Here is a 16,413-nt window from a genome sequence, read left to right as displayed (position 1 = left end):
AGGATCTCAACGCATATATTATATTCTATCCTCACTCCACCGGTATTCGGGAGTCGAGGGATCGAGTGGAGCTTCAGCTGGTTGACAGGTTAGTTTTTCCGTTGTGTTTTTTCCCTGACTCCACGGGTATTTGGGAGTTAAGGGACCGAGACAAATCCTTAGCCGGTTGGCATGACTTCCCGATCATGTACGCTACAAGCTCTGCTCCCTTTTTACGATTATAGGAACTGATACAGCTCCCTGATAAAAGAGTAAAATCTAGTTCCTTGATCAAAGACTAGGCCCTTCGATTTTTGATCGGACACTAGGGGCCCAGCTCCCCGCACATACACTTGGGACACAGCTCCCCGCTCATACACTAGGGACACAACTCCTCGATCATTGACTCGCAGTACCACTTCCCGATCAGGATCTAGGGGTCTCGCTCTTTGATTACAAGCTAGGGGCCTTACTCTCCGATCAGGGACTAGGGTTCCAGTCCCCCGATCAGGTGTGTTATAGGCTCTACACCCTTCACCATGAGGTTATGCATCCTCTTACTGTTACAGGCTCTACATCCTTTTATTGCTACAGACTCTGTACCCTTCATCATGGGGCTCAGAATTCTCTTGCTGCTATAAGTGCTTCACTCTATTATTATTAAATGTTTTGCATCTTTCACTTGTTGTGCAGCCTCTTACATCTACAGGTGTTGCTCCCTTCACCCATGGTGCTCTGCTCCCTCATATGGCTATGGACTTCACTCCTTTTGAAGGTCGAGCCTCAAATTATTCTCTCCTTGACTTCGTGGATATTTGGGAGTCAAGGGATCAACATTATTTCTCTCATTGACTGTACGGGCATTTGGGAATTGAGCCAGCCGGTTGACATCACTTCGCCATCAGGTATGATAAAGGCCCTGTCCTCTCATATTGCTATAGGCTCCTCTTATCTGGATTTCAAGGCTTATCCTCCCCGGTCGGGGTTGACTTATCACCACTGGTCTCGGACCAGAGTATCACCACCGGTCTCGGATCGAAGTATCGCTAACGATCTCTCGGTCGAGCTTCCAGACCAACTCTCGGTCGAGTTTCTAGACCAATTCCTGGTCAGACCTCCAGATCAAGTCTGGGTCAGACCTCCATATTAATTTTGGGTCAAGCCTCCAGATTGCTGCTTTGTCAGGCCTTCAGAGTGTTTCCCGGTCAGGTCTCCAGATCAGGTCCTGGTCAGACCTTCAGATCATGTCTTGGTCAGGCCTCCAGAACATTTCCTGGTCAGGCCTCCAGAGCATTTCTTGGTCAGGCCTCCAGAACACCTCCCGGTCGGGATTCCAGACTCTCACCCCAGTGCGAGTTATAAGTGAGTAAGGCTCTCATGCCCAACGACCTTACTGATCGGGTCCCAGACTCTCGCCCCAGTGCGAGTTATAAGTGAGCAAAGCTCTCACGCCCAACGACCTTACTAGTCGGGTCCCAGACTCTCGCCCTAGTGCGAGTTATAAGTGAGCATTGCTCTCACGCCAACCCCCAACGACCTTCCTGGTCGATTGTCCCAGACTCTCACCCCAGTGTGAGTTATAAGTGACAAAGGCTCTCATGCCCAAAGACCTTACTGGTCGGGTCTCAGACTCTCGCCCCAGTGCGAGTTATAAGTGAGCACTGCTCTCACGCCAACCCCCAACGACCTTCCTGGTCGGATGTCCCAGACTCTCGCCCCAGTGCGAGTTATAAGTGAGCTATGCTCTCACGCCTCCAGACTCTCGCCCCAGTGCGAGTTATAAGTGAGCAAGGCTTTCACGCCCAACGACCTTTCCAGGTCAGTCGTCCCAGACTCTCGCCCCAATGCGAGTTATAAGTGAGCATGGCTCTCACTCCCAACGACCTTTCCGGTCGGTTGTTCCAGACTCTCGCCCCAGTGCGAGTTATAAGTGAGCTCTGCTCTCACGACTCCAGACTCTCGCCCCAGTGCGAGTTATAAGTGAGTATGGCTCTCACGCCCAACAACCTTCCCGGTCGGTTGTCCCAGACTCTCGCCCCAGTGCGAGTTATAAGTGAGCATGGCTCTCACGCCCAAAGACTGGCAAGTCGGGTCCCAAACTCTCGCCCCAGTGTGAGTTATAAGTGAGCATGCTCTCACGCCCAACGACCTCTCGGTCGGCACTCACTCCTCACTCGCCCGCTCTGCCCAGCACTTATCACACTTGTTTCACTTGTCACTCTGCCCAGCACGCATCACACTTGATTCACTTGCCGCTCTGCCCGGCACTCTCAGCTCACGTTTTCGCTCACTGCTATTGCTCGGTCGGCACTCACTCCTCACTCGCCGCTCTGCCCGGCACTTATCACACTTGTGCCACTTGTCACTCTGCCCGGCACTCATCATTCGCATTTCGCTCACTGTTGTTGCTCGATCGACACTCACTGTTCACTTGCCGCCCTGTTCGGAACTCTCAGTTCGCGCTTTCGCTCACCGCTGTTGCTTGGTCAGTACTCATTACTTACTCACCGCTGTACCCAACACTCGTCATATTCACGTCACTCGTCGCTCTGCCCAGCGCTCATCCCACTTGTTTCACTTGCCGCTCTGCCCGGCATTCAACATTCGCGTTTTTCTCACCATTATTGCTTGGTCGGCATTCACCGCTCACTCACTGCTCTGCCCGACACTCGCCATTCACATTTCGCTCATCGTTGTTGCTTGGCTGTTTACTCGACCATTCACTGGTACCACTTGGCTACTCATTTTATGTCGATCGGTCTATCGCTGGGCATTTTTTCTCCATCGCATATTTGTCATCGATCGCACATCATCTTTCAACCTGCTCAGCATTTTTTGGTGGTCAGGTCGGCATTATTCGATTGATCGATCGGGATTCACAGTCGCTCGGTCGGCATTTGCTCGGTCGCGTGTTTGATACCGCTCACCCATCATCTTTCGACCCACTCAGCATTTTTCGATTACCAGGTCAACATTTTTTGATTGCCAGGTCAGTATTTTTTTATTATCAGGTTGACATTTTTCGATCGCCTTATCGCGATTACGATCGCTTGGTCAGCACTTTTCTCGATCGCGCTCACGATTTTACACGTCCATCATTCTCTTCATTGCTTGGCACTGTCGCTCGGTCGACACTTTATCGGTCGCGCTCACAGCTTTGCTCAGCCATCAGTCTCGCTATTGCCCGGTCGTGACTTACTGCCGCTCGGTCAGCACTCGCTAGGTCGCGCTCATGACTTGGTGCATCCATCATTTTCACTATTTGCTCGATCACGATTTATTGTTGCTCGGTCGACACTTTTTTGGTCGTGCTCGTAACTTTGCTCATCCGGTCGCGACTTACTACTGCTCGGTCAGCACTCGCTTGGTCGCACTCACGACTTGGCGCGTCCATCATTCTCTCTATTTGCTCGGCCGCGAATTATTGTCGCTCGGACGGTACTTTTTCTCTGTCGCGCGCTTGACATCACTCGCCTATCGTCTTCCAACCCGCTCGGCGGTCGCCCTATCACCCAGGTACTATTTAGATATTTGATCAAATTCTGGTTCGGGTTCCATTCTATTCGATACTCATAGCCCGGTCGATATTCATAGTTCGCAATCACTCGCCGTTCTGCCCCGCACTCGTCGTCCACATCTCGTTCGTCATTCTGTCATGCACCCACTGTTCAGGGCTCACCCGTCGCTTTACCCCGCATTTGTCGCCCGGTTGACACTTGTTTTTTTACTTCTCAGCAATCGTTTGATCGCTCTGCTTAGCATTGCCCAACCTCCCGCTCGATATCGCTCGATTTCCCACTCAGCATTGCTACAGTTACTCGGTTGACGCTCATGATAGGCCTCCCGATAGAATTCTGCATTCAGTAGTGATTTCGTGTTTCATTTGACTGGGTCTAGTCAGTCGGACTGGTGCCTTCTTCGACTAGACTTGAAGGGGAGGCATGTGATGTGGATATGGTGTATGACAAGGGAGGAAATAGGAGAAAAGGGAGGGGCAATTTGGGAAAAGGAGGAGATAGGGTTTTAAGAGGAGAACACTGTAGCATGCAGGGGAGGACTTGGTTCGTGGTTTGGGTCCGCCGCCTCCAACAAAAATGAAGGGGGTTTTTTCTTCCTCCTGCTATTGCTCCTCGCCGGCACCGACGCCGACGCCGGCCACCGCCTCCCCTCTTCCCTCTCATCTATCTCTCTCTCTAAGTCTCTCCTCTGCGTTTTTCACGTCGTTGACACCGGCGGGAGGAAGACGCTGCCTTAGTTATCGCCTTCTCCTTTGTCGCCGGCGAATATGTGTTACCAAGCGGGCAGATCAGCCAAGTAGCAGAGCATTACGATCGAGTGTAGCGGATCAGAGAGGGGTCGATCGGGCAGTAAGGTTGGGCTGCAAAAAGGACGACCGGGCCAACAGAGAGAGGCCGACAGGGCAAAGTAGTTGTCCGATCAGAGAGACAGAGAGCCAATCGTGCAAGTGGGCATGTCTAGCAACAAGCCGGTCGGGCGGACAGATAGGCAGGTCGAGTAAGCTGATGTTGGTCGGGCTAACAGACCGGGAGGTCGAGAGTCAGGCCGGTCAAGCAGACAGGCCGGGCTAAGCAAGAGGCAGACCGGGTGAACAGACAGGTCTGACGAGAGGCAGACCGGGCAGACAGACAGGTCTGGCGAGCAGACAGGTCTGGCGAACAGATACGCCGACCGAGCGAGTAGACAGGTCTAGCGAGCAGATAGGTCGATCGAAGCAGATAGGTCGGTCAGACAAAGACTAGCCAGGCGAGTGGAGAGGTCGTCCGGGCAGACGAAGAGGCCGAACGGGCGGATGAATAGACCGACCAGGAGAACTGACCGAGGCTTGCGACTGACGCAGTTTCCTTGAAACAGATTCACCCCACCTCCAGCTGTGCTTCGAGGCTTACTTGGGTCGTCTGTTTCTCAGGATACAACGGTTGATCGTGCTTCTACCAAGCACTGGCAGGCACGACGAACTGAGTGACACCCGATTGCTATTACGGGCACTCCACCGAGCAGAAGTTGCACGACAGAGGAGGAGGGAACACTGGTGGAGAGCTTCTACTGCTTTCTCTCTGTTTTTCTTCCTGTGATCGCAACCTCCTTATATAGGAGCTTAGATCAACGATAGTGTTAATGGTCAATTAATGACCATTACTCGTCGAGTAGTGAAACACTGACCGTTTCACTCATTATCACTCGACCGTTTTGATTCTACATTAATCTCGAATTTAATGCATCCGTTACATAGCAGTAAAAATATTTATGTGGCAAAATGTTGATTGTTCCACTTGGGCAAATTTTGCCCCGGCTGGTCCAGCATTCAACGCACGCAGGTCATACCCGCACATGAGTCCCCCCTGCGCACCCACGCGTGAGTGAGAGCCTCTCCCCATGCATTTGTTCACATTCTCAATGCATGTGAATCAATATAAATTAACCAACATGTCTTGAAACTTCCAATGTGGGACTAAAGTCCCATTCACAATGTAGCTTCTATCCTCTTCCACCTCTTCTCCATTCACACATATTCAACAATCCCCCACATGAATGAAGATAGGATATGTGATAACATTCAGTAGTTGAGTCAAGTATAGGATAGGTAGGTTTCACCCTTTGAACCTTCCCTTATGAAGATCTGGTTGCTTACTAGCTGATAGTAGACACGATGTTCTTGAACTATGTTGTCGTTTGTGTAAGCAGTGACAAATCTCACCCATGACTCTCCTTGATATAACTCAGTTCTCATGAGTGTGTTCATTCTTGGCTATGAACACGCCTGGTTCGGTGAGAAACTCTAAGAATTGTGTCTGTAAAATACCATAACCCAATAATAAGGTTAAATGGACGAAATACCTTAATCGATTTTTTTGAAATTTTTAAAAATTTTCTAAAAAAATTTCGGAGACCGTATGGTATAGGTTACGGGGATAAAAACTGGGCCACGGGAAGCCTGTTTAGGCTACCCCATTTAAACGAGAAAAAGTTTTAATTTTTCTCTTTTATTTTCCTTTATTTTCCTTTTCTTTTTCTTTTCTCTTCGCCGACTCCCCCGTGTTGGATCAAGATCGTGCTAGAGGGGGGTTGAATAGCACTCGTGGCTTCACGTATTTCGGATTCGTAAAACTTGACGAGTAAAGCAGCGGAATTAAATAAAGCAAACATGAACACAAGTTATTTACTTAGTTCGGAGCCTTGGGCGACTCCTATTCCAAGGTCCGCGATCATTGATCGCTTTCGATGGGCAACAACTATAATATCGATAAAATGTTTACAAGTGAAGTACAATCAACAATAGTAAAATATACCAACGACAGTAGAAAATAGAAATTCGGAAGCTCCGGGTCGTCCGTGTCAAGTAGCAGCTTCGTCGGAATGTCTCGTTAGCAGCTTGTTGCAGAATGGTTGCTTGTGAATTGATGAAAAACAATACTGCTCGAAGCCTCCTTTTAAATAGCATTAGAGGTGCCTAAAACACCACCCAAGGCGCCTCTAACACCCCGAGTCATCTGCGTGGATCAGCGTTGAAAAAGTCTCCTCTGATCCACTTGAAGGCGCCTCCAATCTGGTCCAAGGCGCCTCTAAGCTACGGTCCAAGGCGCCTCCAGCTTCGTCTGAGGCGCCTCCAGGCCTGCTGCACAGCTCCCTTCAGCCTTGCACCTGAGGCACCTCCAAGCTCCATGGAGGCACCACGGGCACTATTCAAGTTGATTCTTTGTTCCTGCAACATGTGTTAGTCCCAAACACATACCCTGCAAAATAAAATTAGCACATAATAGTCATAAGTAAAATATTGATAGTCTTTGGACTGTCCGGGTCTGACTTCGGATTTTCGATCGGAAGCCCTAGGTCGACCCGACGCCTACTGTTCCTTCTGGGGGGAATGCGTCCTCACCTAACTCGCCTCAGGAGAGATTACCTGATGCCAGTACGGTCCTCCAGACCTTATTGGACTTTCCGCCTAGGGTTACCACCCCTATGACCTAGGGTTAGCGTCCCCTAGGGTTTTTCTTCATCGAGGGTTACCACCCCTAGGACCTAAGGTTTCCCCCCTTAGGATTTTCCTCCACCTAGGGTTACCACCCCCTAGGACCTAAGGTTACCACCCCCGAGGATTTTCCTCTTGCCTAACCGCAGCTAGGACTTTTGCCTAATAATACTTAGGACTTACCTGCAAGCTCAATCAGACATGTTAGATCACAAATAAGCTTAATTTTGAATTCCTTTGCCATTATCAAAACAAAGGTTCGATCGTCGGATACTTCCCACACCAACAATCTCCTCCTTTTTTATTATGGCAACTAAAATTCAAAGTTAAGTAAAATAGACGTATATCTGATCTTCAAAGTTTAAGGAAGAAACATAAGCAAGCTTAAGTAAATAGATTCAAATGCAAGCCTAACTTAAGCTAACATATACTTAAACTTAAGGCTCCCCCTTAACCAGAGCAACTTCTTTACTCCTTCCTTTGATTCTAACTAATTTTTCTTCCTTTTTTCAGCCGAAGTCATGCTACGCGCACGTCTGACTGGCAAAGCTAAACTTACGGATGCTGCGATCAGGCTATGGAGGAGTTGGAGAGTCGCGACTTGCAGCCGGTCGGCTCTCAAGAAGATCCTCAAGACGAGAGTGAAGCGACTCCAGTCTTGGTGAGTGGTGGAGCTGCTGGTGGATCATCACTTCCCTCCGAACGGTATCCAGTCATTCAAGTTGAGGCGGCGTCTGGTTCGACCTCCTCAGGAGAGCCGTTGATTAGACGTAAGAGGCGCCGAGCGGAGCCTTCATCACGCTCCGCATCCTTGGTGGTACAATCAGTCGAACGGGTCGAGACTTCGACCCCTGCTCCCCTCCCCGAGGTCGCTGCCTCTTAGTCATCCGATCGGACACCATCCTTATCCGGCTTGCCAGAAGGAACTCTCTGCACGCCACTAGTGGCCTTTATGCCACTGCCTTCTAAGGCAAAAAGTCTGGTATTCGCCCGGTGTGCTCGTCTCAGCCATTTGGCTAAGTGACCTCAACCCAGTCAGCCCTGAGCAGACAACACTATATAATGGTTGTTCTACATCTGTCGACTAAAGAATGCCACGAGTCGGCTAGCGCTGGGTCTCGAGCTCCCGAACACCAAATAATTATCCAGGGGTCGCTTGCACAGATATGGGCGAACGCCCGAGCCTGTGCGACGGTGATGTCGCCCGGGGTACTTGCGGACAACCACACCCAGATGTCTACTGGGGTAAGTGTTGTGTTTTATCGTACTTTCTCAATCTGTTTCCCGATCGACGCTAATACTTTTCTGGTTATTCGTAGTATTGGGTAGAGAGCCTAGCCATGTGCCAGAGGCTTGCCTTCTTAAAGGAGGAAGTCAAGAAGATGAAAGCGTCGAGCGGCCAATCCTCGGCCTCTCAAGAGCAGACGAACGCCGAGGTGGCTAAGCTGAGGGTCGACCTAAAGAAGAGCACAAAGTTGCTCGAGGTCGAGCGGTGAAAGAGCGCAGAGCAAGCCTCTCTGCTCGCTCGGCTCAATAAGCAAGTCACCACCTTTGACACCAAGATCGAATTGGCCAATGTGAGGAAACTTCGGGCCATTAAAGACCTCGACCTGAAGAAAAACGAGGCTCGTGCTCTCGCTAAGAAGCTCAAAGAAGTCGAAGACTTCCTCGTTGCTGAACGGAATAGATGGTTGGTCCAAGAAACCGCCCTTTAAGGCCAACTCGCCACAAAAAATAATGAGCTGGACACCGCAAAGGACGAGCTAGAGGCCTCCCGAGCAACCTTGAAAACCTATCAAGATGCCGAGCTTGGCCGGTTTGAGGCTATGAGGAGGAACTACATCCGATCGGACGCTTTTAACGACAAGGTCGATGACCGGGCCCTTCGCCTATTCGATCTGGCAATAGAAGGGGCGTTCGGCCAACTCCAGGCAAGTGGCTACATCTCTGCTGCTTTATCGAGTAAGATCATCAGTCGGGACAAGCTGACCAAATCGCTGCCCGACGATGCCTTAGATTATCTAGAGTAAGCCTCCCTCGAGTGAGCATTTATAACCCTTCTGCACGATATTTGTAATCTTTTCAAGTATTAAAGAATAATCGTCTATTCAGTGGTCTTTTATCTTCTGCTAGTACTCATTTTTTGAACTCGTCTTTCAATCATTGCACCAACTTGTGGCCTCGTGCCTCCTCCGATCGGCCATGACCATTCTATCTTGTCGATCAAGCCGTTTCATTTTCTGAGTTGCTCATTATGATTCTGCGACATTTCGATTGGTGACGTAAGTATTCTAAAAAATAATCCCGAACGGTCGTTGTGTTTCCCGGTCAGCCGTTTGTTATTCTTGAGTTATGAGATCGTCACCTGCTCGCTCATCGAGCTAAGGGCTTAAGGTCGTCGCTCGACCGTTGAGGAAGACGAGGGTTTAAGGTCGTCACTCAATCATTGGTGTAGACTAGGTTTTAAGGTCGCCGCTCGACCGTTGATGTAGAATAGGCAAAGACTTGGGTTTAAGGTCGTCGCTCGACCGTTGATAAAGAATAGGCGAAGACTCGGGTTTAAGGTCATCGCTCGACCGTTGATGAAGAATAGGCGAAACTTGGGTTTAAGGTCGCCGCTCGACCATTGATGTAGACAAGGGTTTAAGATCGCCGCTCAACCGTTGATGAAGACAAGAGTTTAAGATCACCGCTCGATAGTTGATGATGACAAGGGTTTAAGGTCGTCGCTCGATCGTTGATGATGACAAGGATTTAAGGTTGCCACTTGACCGTTGATGAAGACAAGGGTTTAAGGTCGTCACTCGACCGTTGATGATGACAAGGGTTTAAGATCGCCGCTCGACTGTTGATTAGACCAGGGTTTAAGGTCGTCGCTCGACCGTTGATGTAGACCAGGATTTAAGGTCGTCGCTCGACCGTTGATGATGACAAGAGTTTAAGGTCGCCGCTCGACCGTTGATGTAAACCAGGGTTTAAGGTCGTCGCTCGACCGTTGATGTAGACCAGGATTTAAGGTCACCGCTCGACCGTTGATGACGACAAGGGTAAGGTCGCCGCTCGACTGTTGACGTAGACCCATCTCAAGACTGGTATTCTTCGCTTTTATTCATATTTTGCCCTGCCTTCAAGAAACATACAAAAATACATGTATTCACTCGCGCACCTCTCATCCGGCTCTGTAGGGCTGGAGATGATTCGCGATCCGGCTAATTTTCCTTCTTCTTAGGTTCTCGATCGGCCTTAATGGAGGTGGTAGCCTCCGTCCGGCTTGGGTGAATTTAAACCTCGTATACCAATGCAGGCCTTACTGTGACAACGTTCACCTCCAAGCGCGGATTCTTCCGAGCGCTTCTTGCTTCGAACTTGACCATCTCGAGGTAGCATCGCCGCGCGGCCAGCTAATCACCTTTGATGTCGCTAACCCAGTCGTCCACCGGGAACTTGATCTTCTGGCAATATGTAGATACCACCGCTTAGAATTCGTTGAGGGTCGATCGGCCCAAGATGATGTTGTAGGCCGACGGGGCGTCCACCATGATGAAGTTTGTGGTCCTGGTTCTCCTTAGTGGTTCTTCCCCAGGCAAGATGGCCAGTCGGGCCTGTCTGAGCAACAGTACCTCGTTGCCCATGAAACCGTAAAGTGGGGTCGTCATGGGCAGTAACTCACTTCGATCAATTTGTAATTGATCGAATGTCTTCCTGAAGATGATGTTCACCAAACTCCCTGTATCCACAAAAGTTTGATGAATATTATAATTATCAATTACCGCCCGGATGATCATCGCGTTGTTGTGAGGGATCTCCACTCCCTCTAAATCGCTAGGCCAAAGCTGATCTCGGACCCTTCTACCTTCTCCCTGCTGCATCCCACAGCGTGGATCTCCAATCGTCGAGCGTTTGACTTCCTGGCTCTGTTGGAGTCACCACTGGTCGGCCCATCGGCGATCATGCCTATTTCTCCTCGAGTGGCGTTGCTTCTGTATTCTTCTTTCCGAGAGGAGTGTTTGTTTTGCTCAGTCGAGCCTTGGGAAGCATCAGCGTTATCCCTCCGTTGGTGCTGATTGTGTCGCTCGGGCATCCTTCTTTCGTCTCGCCACCCGGTAGATCGTTGTCTATGTCACCATTCGTGTGTTGGAGATCGATGGCATTACCCTCTCTGAGCCAGTCGGTTATCGATCAGAGTCAGATCGTAACAGTCACCCGTGTTGTGAGTCGCCATCTGGTGAAAAGAGAACATTAGCATCCATACCTTGCCTCTCGTTGTCCTTTGCCAACCAACGGCCACATGCTGCACGACATGTGTCCTGACCTCTTGGTGTGGTCGCGCTCCCTCCGCTCTTGGCCCTTTGGGCGGTTGGTGGCTGCTTGTCGGTCGTCGCTCAGTCGCCGCTGGGGGTTCGGTCGACGCCTCTTTTCTTCTTGTCGCTTGGGCTTCTTCTACATTTATATATTCATTGGTCTTCTTGAGTATGTGGTCGAAGCCCCTGGGCGGCTTCTTGATGAGCGATCGGAAAAAGTCTCCCTCGACGAGCGCTTGAGTAAAGGTGTTCATTATCATCTCAGATGAGACTGAGGGGATGTCCATGGCTACCTGATTGAAACGCTGTATATAGGCTCGGAGCGCTTCTTTCGGCCCTTGCTTCAGTGAGAAGAGGCTGACGCTCGTCTTTTGATAGCGTCGGCTGCTGGCGAAATGATGTAAGAAGTCAACTCAGAAGTTCTTGAAGTTGCAGATAGATCTGTCCGGCAATCGTTTAAACCAACACTGCGCCGATCTGGAGAGGATAGTAAGAAAGACTCAGCACTTTATCCCGTCCGTATACTGATGCAGCGTGACTTCATTATTGAACCTATCCAGATGATTATCTGGATCAGTCTATCCGTTGTATGCCCAGATCGCCAGCGGGGTGTAGTGTTTGGGAAAGGGTCCTGTAAGATTTCCTTAGAGAAATGTTGATTGATCCGTTCGAGCGATACGTTGCTTCGGGGCACCTTGCCTTTTTGTGCATCCCGAATGGGTGCGTCGTTCGAAGATGATCTCTGTTCTTGATTTGCCTGGGCTATCTCAGAGGGGGTTTGGAGCAAGGCACGATGGAAGGGGATTGGCGCAGGCAGCGCTTCCCACTGTGTGTTGGTTGGCTTCCTATTCTGCCTCCATACAGAGATTTGGTCCGCTCGGTCTTCCTACCCCGCTCGTCTCCCGACAGCCGACGTCGCAGGCTGTTGTGCTTGGACCCCTCCCTCCTTATATAGAGCTCTTGTATCGTACATGCACGCTTCCCGAGGTGAGCACGCTTCTCGAAGTTTTCCCTGAAAAGACTTGTCGGTAAAGTGTCCCTAACACAGTACCTTAACAGGCCGAGTATATATCTGAAGTGACAGTGGAAGCTTCTGTCATACGATCTTCTGGTTGTCCATTCCCTATGTCGGCAACACTAACTCCTAAAGGGATGTCGATGGATACCAGAGAGAGTACGTTGATAGGCCGAGCAAGTTGGCCGCTTGGTCGGAACTCCACCGTGTTTGTGTTGCGTTCTCTCGGTCGAAGTTCCACTCTGCCTGTCAAATCCTGCTGCTTGGCCGAGCGAGGTAGTCGCTTGGTTGAAGTTCCGCTCTGCCAATGCCGAGGTCTATTGCCTGGCCGAGTGGGGTAGTCGCTCGCTCGAAGTTTTGCTCCGCCAATGCCGAAGTCTGCTGCCTGGCCGAGCGGGGTAGCCGCTCGGCCGAAGTTCCGCTCTGCCAATGCCGAGCAGGTCGCTTGATCGTCAGTCGTTTGACACCTCCCCTCCCCCGCTCGGCCGAAGTTCCGCTCCGCCAATACCGAGCAGGTCACTTGAGCGTCGGCCATTTGACACCTTCCCGTGTCGAAAGCGGAATCACACCGGGATCTTTTCCCCCAGTTAGGACATACTCGCCCGACTGACCGATGATATATAAACAATGACCGTCTTTACTTTGAGTTTCACTATGATAACTATCTTCCATAGAATGGGTCCCTTCTAATCACCATATCAGAGGAGGAAACCCCACGATCTTTTAGCAATTGCAAGAATATCAAAAAGTTGTTTTGGACAGGTAAATTAGGACCAAAATTAAATCCCTTTATTTGGAGAATCCAAACTGTCACACGGCCTTATAAATTCTTCTCCCCCCAGAATCTTCTCCATTCAATCAACCTTCAACTTCAATCTCCTTAGAATATATGGCTGCTTCAGTTTCTGATAATAATCCTCAGAAATCGAATGGTATGATATCTGTGTTCTTCAATCGAATTCCACTCTTAATTTGATTTTCTTCTTCTTAGCTTCTTCTTGGTTGATATCGTAATTTGATTCTTGTTTGAACTCAGATGAAGTGGAGATCAAGGACGACAGCCCGATTGAGCAGGTGCGGATGACGGTGCCGACGACCGACGATCCGTCGCTGCCGTGCCTGACGATCCGGACGTGGATCCTGGGCGTTTTCAGCTGCGTCCTCCTCTCCTTCGTCAACCAGTTCTTCAGCTACCGCACCAACCAGCTCTCCATCTCCAGCGTCTGCGTCCAGATCCTGGCGCTGCCCATCGGCCGCTGGATGGCCCGCGTCCTCCCGCCGGCGATCATCCGGATCCCTCTACTCAACTGGTCCTTCTCTCTCAACCCCGGCCCCTTCAACATGAAGGAGCACGTCCTCCTCACCATCATCGCCAGCGCCGGCGCCGGCGGCGATTACGCTGTCGGCATCGTCACCATCGTCAAGGCCTTCTACCACCGCGGCATCAACGTCATGGCCGCCATCCTCCTCACACAAACCACTCAAGTAATTAAAACTCTACGTACACCCAAATCTATAAATTTAAAACGAATTATTTTCGATTAAATTTTGTATTTGTTTTTGTTCAGTTGTTAGGATTCGGCTGGGCTGGATTGTTCAGAAAATTCTTGGTGGATTCTCCTTACATGTGGTGGCCTGCCAATCTCATTCAGGTCTCTCTATTCAGGTGTGTATATGAATTTATGTCAAGAGTGATCCAATTAACTAGTTCTATTTTGATTTGATTGATTCATATTTTAAACTAATTGCTCATCCCTATTTAATTATACAATCTGCTGTGTGGAATATAAATAATGCAGAGCGCTGAACGAAGAAAGAACGGCGGCCAAAGGGCGGCGTGACGCGGCTCCAGTTCTTCCTCATTTGCATGGCCTGCAGCTTCTGCTACTACGTCGTCCCCAACTACTTCTTCCCGACCATCACCTGCATCTCGATCCTCTGCTTCATTTGGAAGGACTCCATCACCATCCACCAGATCGGCTCCGGCATGAGCGGCCTCGGCGTCGGCGCCATCGCCTTCGACTGGGCCACCGCCGCCATGATCGGCAGCCCCATAGCGGCGCCCATCTTCGTCCTCTTCAACGTCCTCGCCGGCTACGTCATCCTAGTCTACATCATCATGCCCCTCTGCTACTGGAACAACCTCTACGACGGTCGCCGCTTCACCTTGCTCAGCTCGCACCTCTTCGAGCGCTCCGGCAAGCCCTACGACCTCAGCCGCGTCCTCGACACCAAGACCTTCACTCTCAACGTGGAGGAGTACGAGAACTACAGCCGCATCTACATCAGCACCTTCTTCGCCATGGCCTACGGCATCGGCTTCGCCACCCTCACCGCCACCCTCTCCCACGTCTTCCTCTTCGACGGCCAGTACATGCTCAAGCTGTGGCGGCAGGCGACGTCCAAGGCGAACGTGAACTTCCTGGACGTGCACGGCCGGATCATGAAGGCCAACTACGCCGCAGTGCCGCAGTGGTGGTTCCACCTCCTCCTCGTCGTCGTCACCGCGCTCTCCATCTACACCTGCGAGGGCTTCGGCCGCGCCCTGCAGCTGCCTTACTGGGGCCTCTTCCTCGCTATGGCCATGGCCTTCGTCTTCACCCTTCCCGTCGGGATCATCACCGCCACCACCAATACGGTATTTAATTAATCAAAAGCATTATTATATATATTATTAATTGGAATATTAATTCCGATATTGATGATGAATTGATCGATCAATGGTTAATGAATTATATATTTTGCATGTGGGTGATATATATATGCAGACGCCTGGACTGAACATAATAACAGAGATGGTGATCGGTTACATAATGCCGGGAAAGTCATTGGCCAATGTGGTGTTCAAAACCTACGGCTATATGAGTATGTCCCAAGCCATCACCTTTCTCAGCGATTTCAAGCTCGGTTACTACATGAAGATTCCTCCTAGGTCCATGTTCGTTGCTCAGGTAAGTAAATATATATATATATATATATAATGTGATATGTTCTTTTTTATTTATTTATTTAATTAAACTTTATTTTTATTTCAGTTGGCGGGTTCAGTGATCGCCAACGCGAGCTACTTCTGGACGGCGTGGTGGTTGCTCACCGACGTCCCCCACATTTGCGATAGCAACCAGTTGCCGGACGACACCCCGTGGACGTGCCCCAGCGACTCCGTCTTCTTCAGCGCCTCCGTTATCTGGGGTGTCGTTGGCCCTGCCCGGATGTTCGGCCCCGGCTCCATCTACGCCGGCCTCAACTACTTCTTCCTCCTCGGCCTCCTCGCCCCCGCCGTCGTCTACCTCTTCCACCGCCTCTTCCCGGAGAAGAAGTGGATCCCGCTCATCAACTTCCCCGTCATCTTCGGCTCCTCCGGTAGCATGCCCCCTAACAAGACCATCAACTACAACTGCTGGTTCATCGTCGGCTTCGTCGTCAACTACTGGGTGTTCAAGCACCACAAGCAGTGGTGGGGGCGCTACGCCTATGTCATGTCTGCCGCCCTCGACGCCGGCACGAGTTTCATGGGCGTCGTCGCCTTCTTCGCCCTCGGGAACTATAACATCTACTCTGTCAACTGGTGGGGAGGCGTCACCGAGGACTATTGTCCCCTCGCTAAATGCCCCACCGAGCCCGGCGCCTACATCCCCAAGGGATGTCCTGAACTTCATTGAATGAATTATATAATACACGCCACTGAAGATAATTACTTTGTTATTGAGCTTTGATTAAGTTGATGAAAACATTTCTGTACAAAATTTGAGATTTTTAATAAAGTTCCATTTAAAAAAACAAATGTTTGAATTATCTTCACTATTTTTTATTTTTTAGGATTATAAATAAATTTTGTGTTTAATTCAATAAAATTAGTTTATATTATTATTATTATTATTTGATAATTCAATATTCATATTTGATCCTGTCCGAAAATGGTAAAGGCGTTAAAGTTGAAAACGAGGCTCCACTGTTGACTCGACGAAGATTACGCACTGTCTTGCGACATAAATGTTAGGATCTTAGATGGCTAGAGGGGGGGTGAATAGCCTCTTAAAAACTTAAACACAAATTTCTACAAAGAAACTTGTTAGCACAGCGGAATTAGGAAACTAAAACAAAGAGAAACAAGTACACTAACACACGGA

At 49.9% G+C, this 16,413-nt stretch overlaps 1 protein-coding gene across 1 annotated transcript; it reads left to right on the top strand.

The window, feature by feature from the left end:
- The first annotated feature begins 13,172 nt into the window (after positions 1–13,172).
- Positions 13,173–15,945, top strand: LOC122035303 (oligopeptide transporter 5-like). The gene is made up of 6 exons (XM_042594717.1): positions 13,173–13,215; positions 13,320–13,768; positions 13,852–13,961; positions 14,093–14,921; positions 15,052–15,234; positions 15,319–15,945. Exons 1-6 carry the CDS (start codon positions 13,173–13,175, stop codon positions 15,943–15,945), a joined length of 2,241 nt encoding a protein of 746 aa, XP_042450651.1.
- Positions 15,946–16,413: the final 468 nt, after the last annotated feature.

This window comes from Zingiber officinale, chromosome 11B (assembly GCF_018446385.1).
Source record: "Zingiber officinale cultivar Zhangliang chromosome 11B, Zo_v1.1, whole genome shotgun sequence".
Taxonomy (NCBI): Eukaryota; Viridiplantae; Streptophyta; class Magnoliopsida; order Zingiberales; family Zingiberaceae; genus Zingiber; species Zingiber officinale.
Note: the sequence above shows the minus strand (reverse complement) of the source record. Positions and strands in the feature narration are given on the sequence as shown.